The sequence below is a fragment of the Perna viridis genome, chromosome 2, assembly GCF_037379345.1.
Source record: "Perna viridis isolate PV_CMFRI_1.1 ecotype Kerala chromosome 2, ASM3737934v1, whole genome shotgun sequence".
Taxonomy (NCBI): domain Eukaryota; kingdom Metazoa; phylum Mollusca; class Bivalvia; order Mytilida; family Mytilidae; genus Perna; species Perna viridis.
Genome location: NC_142446.1, coordinates 37,332,733 through 37,356,561, shown reverse-complemented (window position 1 = coordinate 37,356,561; position 23,829 = coordinate 37,332,733). Strand labels below are relative to the sequence as shown.

Here is a 23,829-nt window from a genome sequence, read left to right as displayed (position 1 = left end):
AAAATTCTTCCATACTCATATGAGGATCCAAGATAGATGTGTCCCCTTTATGCTCAGAAATTCGTCTTTATGGCAAGCCAAAGTGAAAAAATTTTTTTAATATTAGAAAATATTTTTTTAATATAACAAAATCATTTTTAAATATTATAAATTCATTTTACAATATAACAAATTTATTTTCTAATATTACAAATTCCTGATTAAGTAATATTAAATATGCACACATTTAGCAATATTATGAATTGAATTTGTAATATAAGAAAATGAATTTGTTATATTAGAAAATGAATTTGTAATATTAAACAATCACTTTGCAATATTGCAAAGTCAGTCACATTTTTTAATATTAAAAAATGATTTTCTGAAATATTAAAAAAACTGTAATTGAATAAAACATATCCATTTTCTTATATAAAAAAATCAATTTTTAATATTAAAAAATCATTTTTAATTAAATTTGAATTTTTTTTTTAATATTAAAAAGGGTTTTATAATATTAGAAATCAATTTTTTGTATTTTAAAAAATGAATTTGTAATATTAAAAAAAAATATTTTTAATATTAGAAAACACTCCAGTTTGGCTTGCCATACGCCTTTCATTAGCTCGTGTTCTTATTTGCAGCGTGATGGTAGTGTAACGTCTTTACATACTAGTAGTTTCGTAGGAGTTGGGATAATCTATTTTATTTCTTTCTGACTTTATTATTTAAGAAATAATTTGCGGAGGGGTCGATTTGTACTGATTTTAACATGGGTACAGCATTTATATTTTTTTTTATTTAACATCGAGCGACAGCGAATGCCAAACCCATGTTAAAATGAGTACAAATCCTACCCGCACCCCCTTTCCACGAATTATTTCTTTTCTAATACGACAAATACAGTAATTTTTTGTGACAAAAATTTCGATAGGCGTAGCCAAAATAACGGCTGTTCCGTTTAACCTCCTCCGTACGGAAGTTGGTTTGAATTTGTATATTTATGTCATCGTATGTGTTAAATGTGTGTATTTTATACAATTGATTTAGATAACCTCTCAGTCGTTAAATCATCGCGTAAACGTTTTTATATGAGTGTTTTGTCTCGAAGCAACAGCTAAAGAAGAGACAATACACAGGTGCTAAAGGTGGGGTTGTACAGACATACACTGTTTGACGATATGAATTAAGACGTCATATTAGAAAACTGAATTGGTTCCCTTGATTGCTCCTTCCAACTTGTCCTACATCACCTAAGTTTACCTGTAATACAGATGCAGGACAAATGAGATGATACCAAGTTCATTATATCATATATGTGTAGACTATAAAATATGTAGCAAAATTTAACCTATACACAATACGCACAAGTATAATCCTTCAGAGATGGGAAAATTGTTGCATTCAATAACCACGGCACGCATAGGCAACAAGTGCAATAACTGCAGCAACATTTCTGTTGATAAATTTAGTCTAGTTTTACTTAATACATAAACAAAATGGTTACTTTCCTAACCTAAGTTTTGCTTTAGAAAGGAGAAAATCCCGGGAAACTCCTTACCGCCCTTTATGGTCTTCTCTTTCGTCAGGTGGCGCATTTTCTGAATACGTAATCAACATCCGGTTGTTAAGAAATTCGGCACTCGTGGAGTAGTGGATAAAAAATCAACAAATACAAGGTAATTTAGGGGAGAATCGATAGTCACGAATACTCACTTATTACTAGAATATCAGGAAGTTCAACATTTTGACATCGAATTTCTTTTTCACGCCACTGTTCGTCAGAAAACGCACAAAACATTATTTGGCCTACGTGACCTGATACGGACATATGTACCCGGCTTCCACTGACACACTGCCAGTGAGTTATATAACAGGGATTGACACTAACTTCATTTGTTTGGTGGTCAACAGGACTACTTCAGAGATCAAACAAGTAGTCCACAGACAGTAATGATGGTTCTGTTCTTTGATTTTATCATGAAAAAAGAGAAAATTTATTTTATACTAGTATAGATGAAAATGTACCATGAAAATTTTTCAAGTAGTCCTGTCCAAAATTAAGGTGGCATTGGACTACTGTTAGTGTGGATCCCTCAATATATACCAAGGAGTTAAATATAATATATTATATTAACTCCAAGTTGTATTTACTAATAATGTTTGCTTAATATTTTTGTGCATAACTTTACACATTAAATTACAAATCCAAATCTTTTTGTAACTTGTGTTGCATGCGTAAACTTAATCCTACAAAGTAAGAGGTTGGAATTCTGTTCCTCCATACCCCAACCTCTTACGTCTGAACACAATATAGCATTACGCTCGTTCCGACATTCTTATAAACAGGCAGAATTATAGTGAAATATTTACCATTTAAAACATTTTATACAGTTTCTTTACCCTAACATGGAAGGAGGTGACTAAACTTAAGAAAAACAAATGACCAACCTGATGAGAAAATCCAGCAATCCTGGAAATCCTTTGTAAAAACAGTATAAATGAACATCGTATTTTGTTTTCAGCATTCAGTTTTGAATGTGTGCATACAATTGATAAAATTATGGGTTTTAAAATATTATATTAACTAACAAATTGTCATTACCAACTTAAAGTTTGTTGTGTCAAAAATAAATTGTATTCTGTAAAATTATTGACCTAATAAAAAATGCCTGGTCACTTTGATAACTGTCTCCATCACAAATGTTTCCTAGGTATTTAACAAAAAATTGGGATTTCTTTTGCATGATTTCAGGTGGGTAATACTTCTTTTTTGTAAATAAAATACTGAAAATATTTCAAGACACATGTATAGCTTATTCACATTTGCGGTGGCTTTCAACATGTCAGATGCTAGAGGTAAAGATGGGACCAAGTCAGAAAATATCATGCCAGACAAGTTGTCTGACAACCTGTAGCATTGCTGGAGTAACATACACTTTCATTTTTTGTAAAAAAAAATAGTAAAAAACCTTGTTGTCACTCTGATATATTGAATGATATATTTATTGCAAACAAAAATTGGGGGGTTTATACAAGTTGGTTTCACCCTATCTGTCCACAACTATTTTTCAAGCTGCTTGCAGCATTGCTACGAAACTTTGTGGGATAGGATATAACTACATGGAGATGTGCATACTGAATTTGCATGTAAGTTTTGGCAAAATATGTAGAAATGACAGCTGATGGGATTAGGTGTTCTTCAGAAAAACTTTGTCTCATGCCTTCTTATCTTCCGCACTACTGTACTTGGAGGTTTGTTATGAAACTTGATGGAGTGTTAAATTACCATATTGGGATGTGCATATTATCAGGACTTTATGTTAGGACACAAAATATAAAATTGACAGTTGATGCCATGGACTCAAGTGTTTTTCAGCAAATCCTCCTCAATGAATTTTACATGTATGATTGTAATGAAACTCAATGGAGTGATAGATTACATTATTGCAGTGTGCATTTTATCAGGAATTTAAGTTTACAGTAAATTTGCAGTCATATTCAGTTATTGCATCATATACAGATGTGCATAAAGGAATATTGTTACTGTCAGTGAACTCCAAATGGAGATAATTGAGCTGAAAGGCTATATATTTAACTCCATCATTTGAAGTGGGGTATTCTCTTTTTGAGCTTGCTCACAGTATTTCTAGTCTTTCATTAGATAATATTGTATTGAAATATATTCTTTAATGGTGAAGTAGCAAACTATCCTACATGTAATTGATAGAAAAATGTTTGTGAATATAAAAAAGTTGAACATACACATGAATTTGCAAGTTTTTTAAGATAACCAAAAATGGAAAATATAGGCCTGTATGACATATCAAAAATGATTTCTATTTAACTTAATTAAACTAACATTTGTAAACACTACCTGTATCTTTTAATCAATGAAAGAAATAAATACTGGTACAATATGAAAGTTCTGTTTCCAAGGAAACAAGAAGATAGTGAAGTGTAACAACTTTTCTCCCAATGAAATGTGAAACAAATTCAGACCAAATTCATTTTAGTGTATTCCAACAGCAAAATAGGTTACAAAAATCTGTCAATCTCTTTAAAGTCCTTCATGGAAACTTGCCATATAAAAACAATTACATACATGTAGTATTAAGTATAGAGTACTGGTATTTTCATTCATTATTTAAAAATGTTGGTTTTGTTCCAAAGATTTAAATACTATGTAAACATGAGTCCTTTCACATTGAATTTGCATTAAAACCGAAATACATTCCGGAGTACTGTAACTCTGTTGTGTATGACTGGTTTTAGGAGGTAAACCAGTAAATACACTAATAGAAGTCTGCATTGATTTGTTTCGGTCAATGATTTCCTGTAAATGTAAATGTAAAATGTAAGACCAGTTTATTAGGTTTTCCACGTGAAAAAAATTGAGGCATAGCCAAGATCTCTAGCATATATTTAATGTTCATGTTTTAATTTCAGTTGGTGATGAGCTACATTGTACATGTAGATAATAATTCAAATAATTCTTATTAAAAATAGATCTACATGTACATGTACTGATTGTTGCATTCAGTCATTGCATCTCATTATTCTTCTATCTGTTCAGATGACCAGAATCCTTAGAATTTTCTGTTTTAGAATACTTTCAATATCATGAAAGCTGAAACCTGATTGGATGGTCAGAAAGATCATCTGAACAGAAAGTAGAATATCATGCATGAAGTGACTGAGAGGAAAATACAACTTAGTAGGTCTAAGTTTAAACTGCAAAAAAAGATTTACAAAATTCCTGGTACATATACAGCTGTATTACGAATTTATTGCTTGATATATGTTGTGTTGCTTAAAAACATTATTTCTGAAAACCGACAGTTACCCTACTGCAAACATGAACATCTTTTAACCAAAATCGTATTTTCAACAGTATTGTTCTTGATACTTAGCAAGATGTTGGTTTGACAAAATGCAGAAAACTATTACATGTATGTAAAACCTAGCAAAATTGTATTTACTTGACAAAGCAACTTCTACAATGACAACCATCCTGAAATAATGGTAAACAAAACACTGGATCTGATAGTCCAGTGTTAGTCTATATACATGTAAAATGTGACTGTTCATCAAGTAAAAAAATTAATATTTGTTTTTGGTAGGAAAATTTTATTCCAAAGTGAATTTTGAATAAAGACTATTGAATCCACAGTGACTAACAAATAAGGGCCCAAAAAATGATATGTCTGTTTCCTACTACACTACCTACCCTAAAAATTTTATGGACATTTTCGCTCAAGCACTGTTCAAGTCTAGATTGTTTCCTCATTAACTCGATGTAAAATGTTTTTGAAAAATAAATAATTTCCCTACCTACCTAATACCTGCTCAATTTTTTTCTGGTAGCAGGAAACAAGACTATAATTATATTTCACCTAAACCTGTGACAGGTTTCTGCTCAAATTTCTTCACTATACCTTTTTCAACAAAATGATAAAGTAATATTTGATCGTATTGTAAAAGTACATTGTATCAAGCAGTAGACAAATGATAAATTCTGATTGAGATTATTGTATGAAATAATTGATAATATGGATATTAATATAAAATGTAGCTTCCCTAACCTATGTGATATTGACAAATGTATCAGGTTTATTATTCTGGATATTGATCGCTTGCGACATCTTTCCCATTTTACATAATTGAAATTTAGCAAATAACTTGATTCACTTACCTCCTTTTGTGAAGGAGGTTATTGACAGACTTGTATACATAAATTGTCCTTTCAGGAACAAAAATCATCCAAATAGGCCCATCAGTCTTAATTTCATAAGATAATAATTATGGCCAGAAAGATACCTCGGCATTTTGCCAATATGAAGCAAGCATCAGACAATTATTGAAGGTAATGAGAAAGTATGTCTACTAACATCCAAGCACTGTACAAGGCTGATAAGTAGTTCATGGACATGTAAGCCTCTATTTCTACTTATATTTTTACTGTACTTTTCGAAGTGTATGAGGTAAGTAGCATAAATGCTGTAGTAGGAAATGATATTTTAACAATTGTTAAAGAGGAGCAAGGAATACATGTAGTTACATTCAAGGAGGGAGTTCTCACAAAAACACTAAAAGAATGATACATGTAAGTTCAGTAGTTGCATTTGTATAATTGTAATATTTTGGATTCTGCAGTTTTCAGGGCTCTAGAATTACTATTTCATGTTCCCCATGGCTTGTATAGTTTAGCACTTGAAAAGTTCTACATGTGTAAGTTTGTCTGGTTGATATCTTCTGATACAGATTTTTTAATGCCTAATTTGTACATACACATGTATAACCAGAAAACTTTAAGATTGGTTAATGTAGTAATTCTACTGCAATTTGAACTTCTTTTGTATGCAAGTGATTGGATTTGTTAAATTTGTGTTAGGTAAAAATGAATGAATAGATACTAGACAAAATGTACCATACTTATTGTTATGGCCTTGCAACAAGTAAGTAAATTATTTGAAATATAAAGAAATTTTAAATACTGTTATACAGTGGATAGTTTATTGTTTTTAGATACTGTTTGTTAAGAATTAGTTACTCTTATAAAGCTGATTAGAGTTATCATTAGATAATATTAAGATATTTAAAGTTTGATTTATGTGATTATGCAATCTTATGAATAATTAATTAATCATATGTTACCTTATGTACAATCGGATTTAGATTGAAAAAGAAAACTATTTGGTGAATGCAAAATTCATGGTTCACTCATGATACCACTGTGTACATGCTTTCATCATGATGAACTAAATGTACACGCAGACAAAAAGTTCTGGTGAACTTTTAATGGTATAGACTTGTAAGTTATCAGTATTTTTATATCATGATATGATAAGTAGGGTTCATTAATTGTGCAGATGATGGAAGAAATTGCTTGTAAAGAACTTTTAATGAAATCCAAGTTGAAGTATTTCTAGTTCTCGATAATACATGTATGTGTATTGAGAGTTTAAACTGCAGATGTTGAAAGAAATTGCATGATTGGTGTACCATGAGGTATGAAATACATGCACATTGTGTACACAATCAATATTTATTGTTCTAAATTATTGTCACAGTTATTCACCTCTTGTTGAATGGTAAAGTCATATGAAGGTGAAATTGTTTAGTTTATATAGCTGATATCTTGATGTTGTACATGTATATAACTACGTGTCATTGATTTTTTATAATTAAATATATATCCTGAAAACCATAGAACTGTGTTGTACATTGTTTAATCTCTGAAATCTGTTTAGATGTACATATGGTACGTGGGTAGTTGGTTTAATTAAGTTCAGGCTGTGAAAAGGATTATAAAAGGCAATAGAGTTGAAGCAAAGGTAAAGGATATAACTTTGCACGAAATATTTTAAGGATTGACAAGGATATGGGGAAAAAGTACATATTTTAGGATCACTACAGAATACATGTTTGTTGAATTTGGTCAGACTCAATACATGTACAAAGCTTTTTATTTTTGCAAATTTATGTTGTGTCTTTTTTTTTTCTTCTAAAATACTTATGATACTATTAATAAAGGTGATAAAGCTGTTGGAAGAATTTGCATGGCTATTGCAGTATGTCAGCTGTCAAAATGTTCCATAAATACATTGTAGTATGATGTATACTGTTAATAAAGACTATAACTAAATGATAAACAGGCCCAGCTATTGGATATATACATGTACATTGTATTTCTATTGAAGTCATATACAAATACAAACTGACACAGTTATGGATATAAAAAAAAAGTATATTGGATTCCAAGTGTACCAGATTTTAGACTTTAATTACAAAATAAGCAAATAAAACATCTTTCTACATGATTGGCTTTTAAATATACATAAGTTAATGTTCAATAATACAAAAACAGAACAGAATATAAAAGTGGAATTATTTCCCTTAGAAGAGGAACATTTGTCTTTATTGTATGTCAAGTTTATTCTGTCAAGGTCAAATGTTACATTTGTATGTATATTTATTTTGGTTACTGGGTCATTACTTTCATTACAACTTTGGTATGAAACCTATACAGAACCATAGTATCATGGTGTAGTAGATTGATTATTTCAATTTTTGTGTTTGTTTTTACCATTTAATGAAAATCAGATGCTAAAATGTCCTCTAAAAGGTGTTACAGCTATGACAGCCATGATTATAGTTTCTATCATAAAAAGATTAGACAGCTTATTGATTTTGGTATGTTTTGTAGTGTAATGAAATACATGTTGGTACATTTGTACATATCTGAGATACAATAATATACATGGACATGTATATGCATGTAATGAGGATAAACAGTTAAACATTTCCTAGATTCTAGTTACAAACTAAAGTTATCATTAACCAAAAATCATACCATGACATGTTAGTTCGTTCACAATATTTCAGTCACATTTTCATTGATTAAGTTTTATGTTCCTTTTGTAAGTGGATTTTTAAATCTCTAACAAACCTTTTCTTCCTTTTTATATCGGTCAAAAGGAAGTACATGTAGCTCAAATGTTTTCCCATAAATTGCCCTTTAGATTGTGATGCACTTTGTATACTATAATTTGTACCTAGACTCAGAATGCATGAATGAACAGAACTGACATACTTGGAATGTCTTTCATTAAACACAATCTGTCCTTATGTGACCTTTAAGTATAACTAGGAATATATAGATAAAGATATTTTGTGAGACCTTGGTGTGATTGATTATCGTGATTGGCACTTTTGTATGAGGTTGGGAAAATTTTAATGATAGAGATAATTGTATCCAATTTGATTAGATTTAGGATGTAGATGGCATTAATTTACTGGTTATGTAACAGTAATGCTTTTCTGATGTATGACTTGACGGTGTTGTGGGGGTTTTAACGAGTAAATACTCCTTTCATCTGAAAGTTTTTGCAGTTGAAGTTAGAATTCCTGATTATTATTACATCTTGAGTTGCCAGGTTGGTGTTATGATGTCCTGATAGTTATAGCTATTATTGCATCTTTGAATGCAAATGATATCAAATTTGGCACCTTGCCATTGTAAGGTATTGAAGTTCTAGTGTTATTAGTATTTTAACTTCCTTCTTGAAGTACATGTACATGTATATTAAACCATGTAAGTAAGTTTTTGTAGAAAATCAGTTGATTTATGTGGTTTGTTTGGTTTTTTTTAGGGGTTTGGGGTATGTACCTGTTCAAAAACTAACCCTTTCCTTTGTTAGAAAACATCAATGTAATCTATTTCTTTGCTTTTCTGAATGCCATGAAGTTTTCACAATTAGTTACATTTTAAAGTTTTTTAAAGTTTTTAATTTTTAAAAAAAAATCTGATACTAAGTGTACATGAATGTTCACGTTTTGAATACTTTTGAAAAGCATTTTGTAAACATGTACAATGAATGTTTTCAGATTTTGGAAATAAAAATTTTCTTTCTCTTCCTGAACTGAATTAGAGATTAAATAAAATGTTCACTTGGAGGTAGTTGATACCTGTATATATTGTAGACATTGTGCTGGTGGGTGAAGGTACAAACACTATAATATTTCATGGAATTGAGTTATAAAAGCACTTAAAATCAGTTTGGCGTCTTGTGCAAGCTAATAATTTTATCAATTTATTGCATGTTTTAGTTTTATTATCTGTATCAAAATAGTGTGTGATAGAACCAAATTATTTTACTATTAATTTTTCTGTACCAGGATAGGACTTGCCATATTGATTTTTGTGGAAGTAATTAAGAATTTGTTTGCCTTTTCAGAACATTTTGTAGTATTGAGAACTTAGACGCCGACAACCAAAGTTCTGCCACCTACTTTTGACATTTGAAAGGAATGAACGATTGGCGTCCTTTTCTGTATGGAGGAGTTGCTTCCATGGTAGCAGAAACTGGTATGTTGTCATTGAATGCACTTATATCTTTAATTCATATTTCATAACAATTTAATTACAGCTTACATTATTCAGATATAGACATAACCCCTAAATGATATATATATTTTCGAAAACAGAATTATGCAGCTGAATCCCATGAAGATTTTTTTAAGTGGACACTGCAGTCATTTTTTAGGCTTATTTCCTCATGCCTGTTTTTTTTCTTTTTTTTTTTTCTTTTTTTTTTTTTTTCATTTATTGTCTTTTTTATATGTTTAAATGTTGGGTTGCAAATTTATTTTTTAGACATGCTTAATTTGGTCTTTCAAATATAAGAATCATGTAATTATGCTTCTTAATATTTCCATTCCTCGCTAAAGGATCCAGAAGAACTTTGACCCTGTGTACAGCATGACGAGAGATGTACATGTATAAATATTAATGTATTGAAATTTATAGCACTTAATACATCACAGGTGTTGTCTGACATCTGTCTGTCTTTATACATGTATTAAAATCATAGTTTTACTGCCCTGACCAGGAAAAGGCTTTGCTTGTATAGTGAAATTTGTCAGTCATTGAATGTTGCATGCCAATGATTTAGAAGATTTCATAGGAAAAAAAGTTCATTTCTATGTTGTACTACTTAAACACATAGTTTAAATGTTCAATTATATTTTTATCTATTTAAACTGTAGTATTAAAAGTAATTTACATGTACATGTAGTTATTGGAAAATGGCAGTAAAATACTCCCTATCTTTATGATATATCCTGACATTGAATGGAAGTTACTAACCCAGAAATAAAATTTTGTTTCATTCTAGAAGTTTTGTAGGTACATGTACATTAACATTATATGATATGATTTGTTTCCAGTTACCTATATATATGGTTCATTAACTTAGATACATGTACGTCATTTCCATGTATAATGTATCATGGAACTTTTAAAGGTATTTTATGGCATCAGCAGACCAATAAAAATATCTAAATTGAATACACAGACTTTTACCTAGTAATCAAAGGAATAGTAAAATGTCTTCTTATCCTGAATTTCCTATTTTAAAAGGAATTCAGGTATTAATAAAAGATACAGGTAAAATATTAAACCATCAAAATTTAAATAGGTGAATCAGATTAAATCGCATCACAATTTTAACTCATGATTCGTGTTCAAATACTGCATTTCAGCCAAAAAAAATACCAAAGTATCAGCAGTGGGATAATTCATGTATGTTAAATTAAAAAAAAAAAACATGAATTGAACGTGAACACAGGATAAAAAGAGGATGTACATACACCTTGCAGCAGCACTAGCAATATAAACTCATAAAAAAAACTGGGAGTTATATTAGGTGCACCATATGGGTTACTATATCTGTTAATGTATTAGTTTTCATAGTTATCAGCCTTTGGTTAAAGAAAAAAAGTTTTTAAGGTTTTCACTCTTATCTGTCCATTGTTAAAATAGGAAGAATACCCCCAGATAACTGCAATGTGTACAGTAAGTAAAAAAATTATGTGGATCATGAATCAGGCAAAATTAATGTTTAACAGTTCAGACTGTCACAACGTAAGTGTATAAAATGTTAAATATTAGTTCATTTATCTTTGTATTTTAGGGACATTTCCCATAGATACCACTAAGACTCGTTTACAGATACAAGGTCAGAAAATTGACTGTAGTCTAACAGAGCTGAAGTACCGGGGTATGTCCCATGCCTTCTTCAGAATATTAAAAGAAGAAGGAATACAGTCTCTATATTCAGGGTAAGTTAAGGTCTCACAAAGTTGATTCGTTGGTTTTCAGTTAGGCCTTCCCTCATTTCTTCTGAGGGTACCTCATTAGCCACTTTAATTATCATAATAAAAAATTATTGAATAAGCACCTCCCTCATCATTTTATTGCAAATGAAGTATGTAGAAATTTCCTTCGTCACTTTTTGGGGCAATTGGTAAGAGGAAATGTCTCCCTCTCTAATTGGTTTTGACATGAAAATCCTCCTAAGAACCAAGAAATTAACTTCAAATGGTCTAATTGTACTAAAAAAATAAAAATCATAGAAGTCTAAATTGGATAAGAATCACTTTAGCCATACATGTATTTCTAAAGAAAAGCAGGAATTGGGAGAATAGAATAAAAACTTTGCACTGGGTAGGTTAATGGATGAGACTACATTGGGACATATATACAAGCTCTAATCACAACATATATGTTGTGATTAGAGCTTTTTAGATTCATTTTACACCATCTTTATTATTGAACATTGTGGTCAGTAAAGTGAATGTTTTTACCAGCCAATCAGATCAGTAACTTACAATACAATGTATGCTTAAAGTGTCACCTTTTTCCATGGTTGCCATAATGTAATTTCAATTTATTTTCAGAATTGCTCCAGCTTTACTAAGACAGGCATCTTATGGCACAATAAAAATAGGAGTCTACCATTCATTGAAGAGAACATTTGTACCTAATCCAGAAGGTAAGGCAGGGTAGGAAACTCGCTCAAATTCTAGCCAGTCCTGAATAAAATTTTTCAATGTATTTACTATATGGCTATATTAATTTTTGCTACATTTAGCCACCCTCCCAGAAAAAAGCCAGTCTCAGGCTGGGGGGCAGGCTACTATTTCTAACTCTGTATAAGGTCACTAGAAAAAGCATTGTACAAAATAGCTGGAGTTGGATTGATTCCTATTTTCCTGTGTGGTTATAGGCAAATGATCTATTTATTTATGGTCACTGTATTACACATGGCACTGAATGAAAATAGTGCTTAAATCCTGCATGTAACCTAAATAAAATCAACATTCACTACTCTGCCCATTTTTATTTTCAACCCACTGCCTTTTTTTTTTTTTTTTTTCTCTCTCTCAAATAATACATTGTAGAGGTGGAGTATTTTTGAATTATTGCCCCTTGTAGAAAGGCACTCCATCAGTCCATTGTCAATTTGACATTTATATAGACTGAAAAGATATGATTATTTGTTTTAGATGAAACCTTATCAGTCAATGTATTGTGTGGTGTCGTGGCTGGAATTGTCTCCAGTGCTGCAGCGAATCCCACAGATCTACTCAAGGTAGGTAAAAAAATAATGGTTATTCTATTTTAGCATAATTTTAGCATTCTGCTCTAGAATACTAAATGTAAAGAGATCCAGAAGAAATCGTTTGTCTCATGGTAGAGCCTGAGTTACAATTCTTAATAAGCAAAGGTTGAGTGTACTGCTCTGAACACAGAGTCAAAATAATGCAACAATGTATATTAAACTTTATTATGTGAATGTAGGAAGGGTTTTAACTATTTCTAGCAAAGAAGAGCTTATTTTATCAGGTATGTTGTCTTCATAAATGCAAGCAATGTATCTTCTTTAACTTTCTCAGTATGCTTTTATTATGTTAAGTAAGTATATTACATGTACACAAAACAAGTCTATTTCAGATGTGATATTTTTTATATACCAATTTATTGTAGGTGCGCATGCAAGCAACAGGAAAAGATGGAATCAAAGAAGATATGTTCTCAGCATTCGTCAACATATATAAACAAGAGGGAGTGCGAGGGTTGTGGCGGGTTTGTTTCTTTTATATAGTACCATAATTCCGCCATATAATGGTCATACAATATAGATAAATGAATTTTAAATTATTTTTTTTTTTAATTTTCATGATGTTTCTCAAGAAAAAAAGGTTTGTGAGATCGTATCTAATTTTATATAATAGCTACTGTAAACAGTTAATTGTTACTGTCAATAAATGTTGTTCTCACTCAATTATTTATAACTGGAACAGACGGATTGAATTTCAGAATTTTTTCCACTAGATAAATTAAGCAAGTACTGAAAATTTACACTCACTAAATTTAAGTTTTTTGGGTTATTTCTGGACTTTACCTATTGGACATACAGAATTCCACTAGCAAATTTTAGTGGAAATAATTTCTACTAGCAAAATTGAATTTCAACTTGCATTTAGCAAGTATTTCCCCTTAAATTTGATCACTGATTTTTAATATGGTCTTTACTTTTTCAGAAGTAAAACTACTTACATGTAGATATGAATTTTGAAGAATTCAGAACAAATTCTTCATTAGTGATATGTAGTAAAAAGAGAGATGAGAAAAAAAGTTTTGAAATGTATCTCAAAACTATTTGTTTTTCCTCTTAAGAATTGAGGACGTATTTGATACCTTTTTGATGTAACTTTAACAAAGTAAATGATATAAAAATATGTACTGTAAAGTTGAAATTTTCACGGGGTGCTATTTTTCTAGATTTGTTGGGTGTAAATCTCACAATCATACATAATCATCATCATACATCGTACATATAAAATGTCTGGAAAAAATTAAACAAAGTTATTGTGTGTGAGATGTTTTTGCAAATACATCATATATTTCATGACAAATGTAACCAAAATTAACACCATGCAAAAATTGGCATGCTTACAGTATGTATGCAATAAATCCACTGTTTCAGACTATTTTAGTGTTACAATAGGATCAAGATATGAACGAATTCAGAGATAAATTCAATTAGAGCAGTTGTTAATCCTTATATGAATTATGATATATTTGTAGGGTGTTGGTCCCACAGCTCAGAGAGCGGCCACCGTAGCTGGTGTAGAACTACCAGCATATGATTTATGCAAAAAACTTATAGTGCAATCTGGTTTCATGGGTGACTGTAAACCTACTCATTTTTTGTAAGTTGAGAGAAAAAATTTCAGTATTATTAATGTTTTTTTTTTGTTTTTGTTTTTTTTTTTTTAAAGTCTGTCAGGCTGTTTAAAATCTTTCATAACTTTTAACAAAAACGCTTTCCATGATTAATTATGATTTCAATTCAATAACCATGTATTTCATTCTAACCTTCATGACCAATATCCACCTTGAAAATTTTGAATAGGTGGTATCACAAGATCAACTTTTTATTTTTATTTCAGAGCCAGTTTTTTAGCAGGTCTAGCTGGTGCCATAGCCTCTACACCAATAGATGTTGTCAAGGTAATACTAATGTTCTGACATTATTGTTAGATCATTGGCTTACACCAAACGCTGCTACAAATATGGTATGATCAAATTGTTTGGGGGTTTCTTTATGTATAATCAAATCTGCTTAAAGTTATCATTTATAGATGTATCTTATTTTATTAGACCATAAAATTTACTGAATTTTAAAAATTATTTATTGTGGTGATACATTTATGCTCTGACTTTTCAATCAAATTGAAAACTAATTGGATTTACCTTTAGCATTACATAGCCTTAGTTATTATAGTTACTTTAGTAGATATTTGCATGTGTATTTTTTTTTAATATCAAAAACAGATCATATATATATTCTTGACGAGCTTTGAATTTCAGTTCATTTCATTTTAACTTGAAGTTATAGTTTTAAAATAAGATTAAGAAGTACAAAAAGTAATAAAATTTCTTTATCTGTTCCTTGTTCTGACATTTAAATATAAAAAATAATAAGGAAACAAATAGTCTTTCTTGTTTGAAGTTGGTTAAATATTATTAAAGCATAATGTAGTGCATTAAATAATGGATTTTATAATCAATAAATTAAATTTTAGTCTCTTAATAATGTTCTAAAGCTTGAAGTGTTACATAATTCTTTTTAGAAATATGGAAAGTTCTTCATAATACTTTTTTTTAATTTTAAGTTCTAAGAGGACTTATCAAATACAATTTTAAATACTTCTTAAATATTATGAAAATAAGATACACATACTAATTTACCAAGGTGAAAACACTGAAAGTTTTTGTACTTTATATCCTTGTTATTTGTTACATAAATTTAAAACATTTGAGATAAAATATTTCTTTCTCAGAGTCATAAAAAAACAAAAGTTTTGCTTTATATTTCCTCCCAACAAGCAGATTTGAATATAAGAAAAAAAATTAATAAAAACATCTATTATGCCATACAAAAACTATATATACAATGTATTACCAAAAAAAAAAAACAGAAAAACATGAAAAAAAGCAGAAGGCAGTTGTTTACCTAAGTAAACTCAAGATATTTTTATTGTTCTATGAATATTGTGTATTAGGAAATTATAGAGATTTAAATTAAGCACTGTTAACTCTTAGTATATATTAACAGACAAATACACATTAGCCTAACCTCACACACATACACAACAAGTTTAAAAAACTCACAGACACTGTACAATGGCATTAAAGTTTTGGAGTTCCTTCGGTACGTTAGTGATAAATACAATTTTGATCATACCAAAAATATCAATATCAAACTGCCCATTCCATTCAAAGGACCTTATTCAACTTGAAAACTTTTTCCCTTAAAAAGCTGTTTAAGTTTTTTTAATTACATAAAATGAAATTTTGGCAATTTGATTGACGGATATGACTTTATACTTGTTAAAACTTTTGTTGAAAAGTATTATTTCTTGCATTTCAGCTTTTGATATATATTTTTCTTTTAAAGAAATGAGGAAAAGTCTTCTCATTAAGATTTGTTATTCTTTTCAGGAAAAAAAAACATTGATAAAGTTGAACAAAGTCCTGTAGCCTGCAAACACTTCAATGAAATCAGAAAACAATTATTTTTAAGATATCTTGTTCATGATTGCATATTGTTTTTTACTTATCTTATTTATTTGTTAGAGGTATTTTGACAGTCTTGTCCTAATAAGGAAAAAGCAAAAAAAATAAAAATAATAGTTTCCCAAATTACTTATTATTGCTAAATGATTTTGTTGCAGTCAGTCTATAATACATAGGTAAAATTGAAGGTTTTTTATTTGTGGTCAGTCCAAGTGACTTTAATCTGATCTTTGCAAATTATAAAACATTGATACTGCTAAGTGATGTCACTTTACATGGAAGTTAGCATCATATAAATGGGTTTAAGATAATCTGAGTTCAATTTAAAAAAAAAAAAAATAGACTACGGCACATAATACTTGTACTTGTATGTGCATTCCCCCTGTTTCATTGCTTTTTAAGTCCCATAACTTAGAAACAAAAAGATGGAAATTATTTGAAAGAAATATAATCCTTTTTCCAGTGAAAGAAATTAGCAGTAGAGCTACAGACCAAGTCTGTATAAAATCAAGCAGGTCTATGATGAAATTAGCTCAATTTCCTTTGAAATGTACATTTTTGTACAGTACTGTCTACATAAAATTATGATGGGTCTGTGTTGACAAAAAAATTCAGTTTCTAACACTGATTTTCATAAACAGAACATTTTATCTAAAAATTCTAAAAATTCTTAGAAGTATGTTGAGTTCTTCTATTGGTATTGACTGCAGTAAACAATAATACATCTGTCAAAAAAAGCTTTTGTATTAAATGGCAAAATCAATGCACATAATAAACCCATAACTGCAACCAAAAAAATCTAAAATCAGTGAAAAATGAAAAGGACATTCCTTTCATAAGGATGTTGAAACAAAAATGTTATTGGAGTCTCTTTTGAAACTTTTTTCATGTAAAAACATGACATGTAGACAGACAGTGATATTCCATATACTTATTCCATCAAAAGAACTAGGGTATGAAAATTGGCCACTGATAAGGAATGACGACTGCACCAAGTAATTATTCATCACAACATCTATTCGACAATTAACTTAAAAAGTCAAAATATCTCAGTGGGATATTATCATGTATCATATGTTTAATATATTGTCACAACCTTTTTGTAAACTTGGTCTATCTAGACCATGTAACCTTTACTAGTTAGTTGATTATTGTTTTATAGCTCGAGCTATCGTATTGAACGGAACCAGCGCCAGAGGAAAAATGAAGGCGGTTACCCACGTAGAGGAGGATGTGAAATAGCACTGGGGGCGTGGCTATGTCCCCACCCTGCTCTCACACTTCTTACTTATGTGGGTTGTATGGTAGCTAAGTGTAAATAATTCATTCAATTTCCTTTGTAGCTACATCACATTGTAATATTATTGTCAAATTAAGGTTTTCTTTGTTTGCATTATGGAGGTTTGTGAAGAGGAAACTTAGATAATTGAAAAAAGGAATTATTTGAATTTTATACCATAGTTTTGTGAAATCAGATATGCTTGATAATCTGTGCAATGAATTTAGTTAAAAAATGAAAGTTCCTCCAGTCAGTGACTTTTTTTTCATGTACAGGCTTTCAAGCGGGCCCCTATTTTCCTAATTTACTTTATTTTTAAAAAGCAGCCCAAATTATCCAAATAAAAGCAGAAGAATCCTAAAAAAGCCCTATTTTTGTTGAGAAATTACTTATTTTTCTATTTTAAATTTTTTAAATTGGAATTTCCCTTTATATTGTTTGTATTAATGAAATCTAGCTTAGTATACTCTCAGAAAATGAATATTATGATCAAATAAACAACTCAGATGACATTTTGGTGGTCATTAGCAGTTGCTGAATACAACTATTAATGGCCACTGACATGATCTTCTGGGTTGGTAAATAGCTTTTATATTGTTGTCTTTAGCCAGTGGTAAGTAACTTGTTTTTCTTTCAGTATTATAATTGAAAAAGAAAGAATGTCATCCCTTATTTTTGTGTTAAAAGCCCTAAAAAATGCTAAATTTAGCCATTATTTTTTAAGAATTTGACCCTTTAAATAGCCCTTGAAAGCATGCATGTACTACTTCATTTTTCTACTTTGAGCTTGGTGGTAGTCTGATATTTTCATTAGTTTTTAACCATGAAAGCTTATTGAGTTTTACTTATGAACTACCTTTATATTGTCTGTATAATACCAAACCTAATGTAAAAAAAAACTTAATACTTATCATAACTGAAATTAATCTCCTACATTTTAGTTCTGTGTTAAAAAATAAAAGTAACAAAATTTTAGGAATTTAATTTGAGGCAATCAGGGTCTTAACCAAGCATATCTGATTTAAATATTTTGGCATATTTCAAACTAAGTATAAATGAGAAAACATTAGAAAAGAATCATTTGCTTGTTCTATGTATTCTATTCACCTTTCTGAAATTTGTTCATAATAAATTCTGGAGAGCAGTCATGTATTTTAATACTTCATTTACATTATATATTTTTTTATGTTTGTTTTTATATGACTGCAAAAAATTACTATCATCTAATACTAGAATATTGTCGTCCTTGTTGGTCGACATTGACATCAATACAATAACTTGAGTATAAGCATATATATCTTTATAACATTGCACAATGTATCACAAGGCACAAAAAAAGTGCCGTACTATAAAAGGAAGGTTAGGATTGATTTGGTGTTGGGACTTGAACCATTTACTGATAAAGTGCCAAAACATGGCCACTTTGATTCTGGTCAAGTTCTTGTCCTTTGTCAAATACTTATTCAAATTCCTACTTCAGAGCTGTATGAAGCTTGAATGGTGAGTCTATACTTACCCTACATTTGAATGTCATACCAAGCTTCACCTTACAATGCATTTATTTTGTTTTCTTGTCCATATAGGTTCAAATTATCTGTAAACAAGAATTTGTTTCCCCTTTCGTGTGTAGTAACGTTTTATATTTGATAAACTTTTTTTTTATTTTCATTTGTTTTGTTTTCACCATTAAATTGTTGAATTTAGAAGTGTTTGAAACTATTATCTGGGAAAAAATACTCCCCTCTCCTATATCAAATCTTATACAGGGAATGATTGTTATCATTAACTGGATGTAAGGCATGGAACAATCAAATGAAATCAGTTATTTTCTACAGATAAGTTTCCTATGAAATCTACATCTGTGTTTGTTTGTTAAAGTTATTCATTGTAAAATTGTAAATTTAATTTTGTTCTTGTAGAAAAAAAAATGTTTAGAAAACACTAGCACTATCTTCACCTTTGGATTAGGATGTCTAAAATTTTAATATAATTGGAAGAAAAAAACAGCAGAAAACTTAAGACTCAATTTTGATGAAATGTTAACTACACATAAATCCATTCACTTTAGGGATGTATTTAAACTCTAATTTAGGACATTTTCTTGATTGAATTTAAATATTCATAGTTAGGTATAACTTTCCAAACAATTAATTCTAGTCTGAATTTTAGTAGGTGTGGAATGGTCACATATATTTCTGTATTTCTGAAAATTTTGTTATTTGCTTTTCTTACAAGAGCTTGTTCTTACATACTATTATGATTGATGGATTTGTATTATGTGATTCATCTTATAAGACATGTAACATCATATTTGTGAACTAAAACCTTGTGGTTTGAACTTTTTGAAAATTTTGGGTGGCACCAAGTCTGTATGTTTTGTTTCTATTTCAGACACGAATGATGAATCAGAAGAAGCTAAAACCAACATTAGTTATGGACGGTGGAAGTGCTTCCGTGGGGAAAGCTATTTACACTTCTTCTATTGATTGTTTAGTGCAGGTTAAAATGTTTTGTTTTGTTTGTTTGTTTTTTTTTTGTAAATTATTATCTTTCCTTATTGACAAAGCTCAGGGGATGTGAACCATAGATTTTCTGTCTTTATGCTTACTTTAAATAGGGTCTGAGCCATTAAATTCTAGTCTGGTACAAAAGATTAGTTATTAAGTGTTAAGGGATTGTGAAATTTTTATTATAATGGGTAATATACATACAGATTGGGTTGTTGCCTCTTTGACATATTCACCATATCCATACTCATTATACACATCTAAAAAGGAAATATTGAGGTTGGCAGTTAGGACTAGTAACTGAAAAAAGTGATGGGAAGAGCTATATTATATATATGGTTTTTACCAAACTTGGAACATATTTTAATATTTTGAACATTGATTATCAAGGTCATAAGTTAAAGGCCAATATCACAGGGTAAAGGCCAAGCTTATCATCCCATGTTAGACATGTTTTTAAACACTGACATGTATGGCTTTGACAAAATATTACTGTAATTCTTAGTCTGGTCGACAACAAAAAATAAGAAATTTGTTACAGACGTATATTATGAATATTTGATGTAAGCCATTGTATATTGTAGACTGTCAAAACTGAGGGATTTATGGCATTATATAAAGGCTTTGTACCAACCTGGGTCAGGCTTGGACCGTGGAACATCATTGTATCCTTTCAGAGTTGCAACAATAAACTTCAATGTTTAACAAGTGGATGTCTTGAAGCAATTTTATAAAGGACTAATAAATCCCAGATTTCCTGCAAAAGTTATCGATACTCCAATAAATTTGAGTAATTTAAAGTTCAATTGATCAGTCATTACATACCCCAGCTTTCAGTCAAACAGGATATCTGTCTGTCCACTTATCTTTTAAGACTTGCAACTCTATCTACTCTTCAATAAATTTTGATGAAACTTTATACGTATGAAAAAGTTAGTTCCTTTATGTAGCTGAAGGAAAACATTGATGTGATATTTTATTTTTAAAGTATATTTGCTTTGGATATTGCCGTTGTCCTTTTTTTCATCCCTGGGGAGATAATTATTGTTACATGTTTGCAAGAAAGAAATAGTCCTACTTAAGGTTAACATGCTTTAGTCTTGTAAGCCTAACTTCTCAATAACTCTTGATAGATTTTAAACTTAATGTGAAGGTTTGGCATCATAGGTAGATGAATGTGAGGAAAGATAATTGTTGTATGACGCCAGTAAGGGGAGATAATCCAACTTACTGGTTTAACCTGTTCACACCTCATAAACTCAATGAATATACGTATGTTAGGCATCATGTAGACGTCCATATAAAAAAAGAATTATGGTTACTGATAAATACCTGTAAGTGGAGATTTTGTTAAGGTTTTTCATGTTTTAAGACAAGGGAGGCAGGGATATTCTGGTCAACTATTGTTAGATGACTATGTAAATGTAAGATAATGAAGATTTAGATAAAATTTAGAGTTTATACAAAAATATATCCAAAGGATAATGTGTTGGTAAATTCCTCATGGGTTACCAGTATTCATTGTTGATGTATTAACGTCTTTTAGTTCTCAGTGTAATTTTTTTTTTTTTTTTTTTTTTTTGGGGGGGGGGGGTAGGGTAAACTTTAATAGTAAATTGAAATCAACAAACAATGAAATATTGCAGTATAATAAAACTTGATTGATATTCATTCTGTTTAAGGTAAATATTAAATATGTCCTATAATACTGTATCTGTAGCTTGTTTCCAAACGTTTCCTTAACCAATATCCAGTTCTTCATGACCTATGAACAACTGAAGAAAATCAACTGAGACTGCGATAGTAATCTTAGAACTTTTACTGATTATATTGGCTTTACCAAATATGGAAACAGTCCCAAGACAAGTGGTGCTTCTAAATGGAGGGAGGAAACAGCCATGGTTTTTCTGGAGATACTGGATGGAAATACAATACGCAATAGATTAAAATAGTGATAAATAATCATACAATTTGTTTATATCTTTGATCTTTAGCTGCTATGTGAGCTATGGAATTTTAGGAAAGAAATAATCTTTGATTAGACGAAAATGTAATTGAGTTTTGTGGACATAGGATACTTTATTGAGAAATGGGGGTTGGAAATAATGTATTTACTTAGTAGTTGAAATAATGATAGTTATGTAAAGGTGTCAAAAAGATATTGTGTATTTTTATTGTTAATTTTAAAAGATCTGACTGGTTTGAATTAATTATATGTGATTTTATGACTACTTTGGTTGTAGAAGTATGAAACTGAACAAAATTTGATCAAGCTAACAGTCAAGATTGCCTGTCATTTTCTTAGAAGGATGGCAGTGAACTTCACCATTCACTTACTTGCAAGATTGCAAATGAGGAATCTCATTATATTGATATACAAAAAAATGTAGTAACAATAAGATTGGATGAATTTTTGAGAAATCCTTTTTATTCCTGTGATACTCATTACCAGGTATATTAATGATATTTATACAGTGTATGTTATGCAGGTAAATCACTGATTTATCTGTTAAGTGTGGTTTCGTCTACTTTACAGGATTTTAGTGGTATTTTATGTTGAAGTTGACATTGTTAGGGGCAGTATATATTGTGTATTTTTATGTGAAGATTAAGACTTCCAAGAATGGAATGGTGTAAAGTTTTATTGATCTCAAGCTAAAAATATTTCCAGTTTCTTATCAATATTATTGTAAATCTTAAAAATTTTTAGACACATCTAGAAACAGGCATGATTATTATTTTTAAGAAACAACTGTGGGGAAGGACAACATGCATTCTGTTAACTTATCTCCCCTCCTGCATTCATATTCATAATTTTTTTAGATGCATTAAATTACATAGGGACATTTGGGTAAAATTTTGTATGCTGAATTGTTGTGGTTACCATATATGCCTTTTTTTAATGCTACTAAAAGTTAGCTGTAAATATTATTAGGATAGAGCAATTGTTCTTGATTGAAACTTACGATTATGATCATGTCCCTTTACCTTTTCTTTATTTGTAATTTTATAAACTAAATTATTTTTGTTTATTGTTAATTATTGTTACAATTTTTTTAATATCAAAATATAATTGTATCAAACAAGTGCTATTCAAACAATTAAAAAAAAGAACTCTGAAATGGAGAAAAAGAGGTATTTAAAAACAATTCTCAAAACCTTGTATTTTTATTGATGTTTAATTGTATGAGTTAACATTTTGTGAAAAGGGAGAACAGAACTATGAATTTTTTTCTCTTAATAAAAAATATGGAAAAATTTTGTTGTTTTATTTCTCATTCAATCTAATTATAATTAGTTCTTTTTATTCCAAATAGGTACTACTCAGATAATTTAGTAATGGTCCATTCTTCTTCATGTACAGGTATTATTTTTCAGAGTCATGTGGTATTTCTCTCTAAAAAGAAAATGCCTTCAAAATCATTAAAACTGAAATCTGATTGATTGACCAGAAAGGTCATCTGTTCACAAAGTAGAATGATATTGTGCAGTGGCTGAATCCAAAAGGTAGAAGATATAATACAGGGTAATATCATTTCAAGTATTATTCTTAGAAAAATGTATCCTTTATGGATGGAATATGGTTACAAGATAAAACAAGAACTAATACAAATAAAATACAAAAGAAACAT

General features: G+C 29.8%; 1 protein-coding gene and 1 long non-coding RNA gene across 6 annotated transcripts; one reads left to right on the top strand and one right to left on the bottom strand.

Annotated features, from left to right (window-relative positions):
* Nucleotides 1-763: 763 nt before the first annotated feature.
* Nucleotides 764-1,830, bottom strand: LOC148624903 (uncharacterized). Its single transcript, XR_015919800.1, has 2 exons — nucleotides 1,696-1,830; nucleotides 764-1,242 (listed from the first exon to the last, which is right to left on the bottom strand). It is a non-coding gene; the product is annotated as an uncharacterized LOC148624903 (long non-coding RNA).
* Nucleotides 1,591-23,458, top strand: LOC148624902 (kidney mitochondrial carrier protein 1-like). 5 transcript variants are annotated; one of them, XM_088568017.1, is made up of 11 exons: nucleotides 1,591-1,658; nucleotides 9,720-9,850; nucleotides 11,457-11,604; nucleotides 12,223-12,317; nucleotides 12,832-12,917; nucleotides 13,313-13,411; nucleotides 14,417-14,541; nucleotides 14,782-14,842; nucleotides 20,082-20,189; nucleotides 20,782-20,862; nucleotides 21,952-23,458. In XM_088568017.1, exons 2-11 carry the CDS (start codon nucleotides 9,793-9,795, stop codon nucleotides 21,988-21,990), a joined length of 900 nt encoding a protein of 299 aa, XP_088424143.1. In that variant the 5' UTR covers nucleotides 1,591-1,658; nucleotides 9,720-9,792; the 3' UTR covers nucleotides 21,991-23,458. The 5 variants fall into 5 exon arrangements, with proteins under 5 accessions (XP_088424143.1, XP_088424146.1, XP_088424147.1 ...); XM_088568020.1 differs by having other exon boundaries at nucleotides 1,591-1,840; XM_088568021.1 differs by lacking the exon at nucleotides 1,591-1,658 and adding an exon at nucleotides 5,844-5,911.
* The last annotated feature ends 371 nt before the right edge of the window (nucleotides 23,459-23,829 follow it).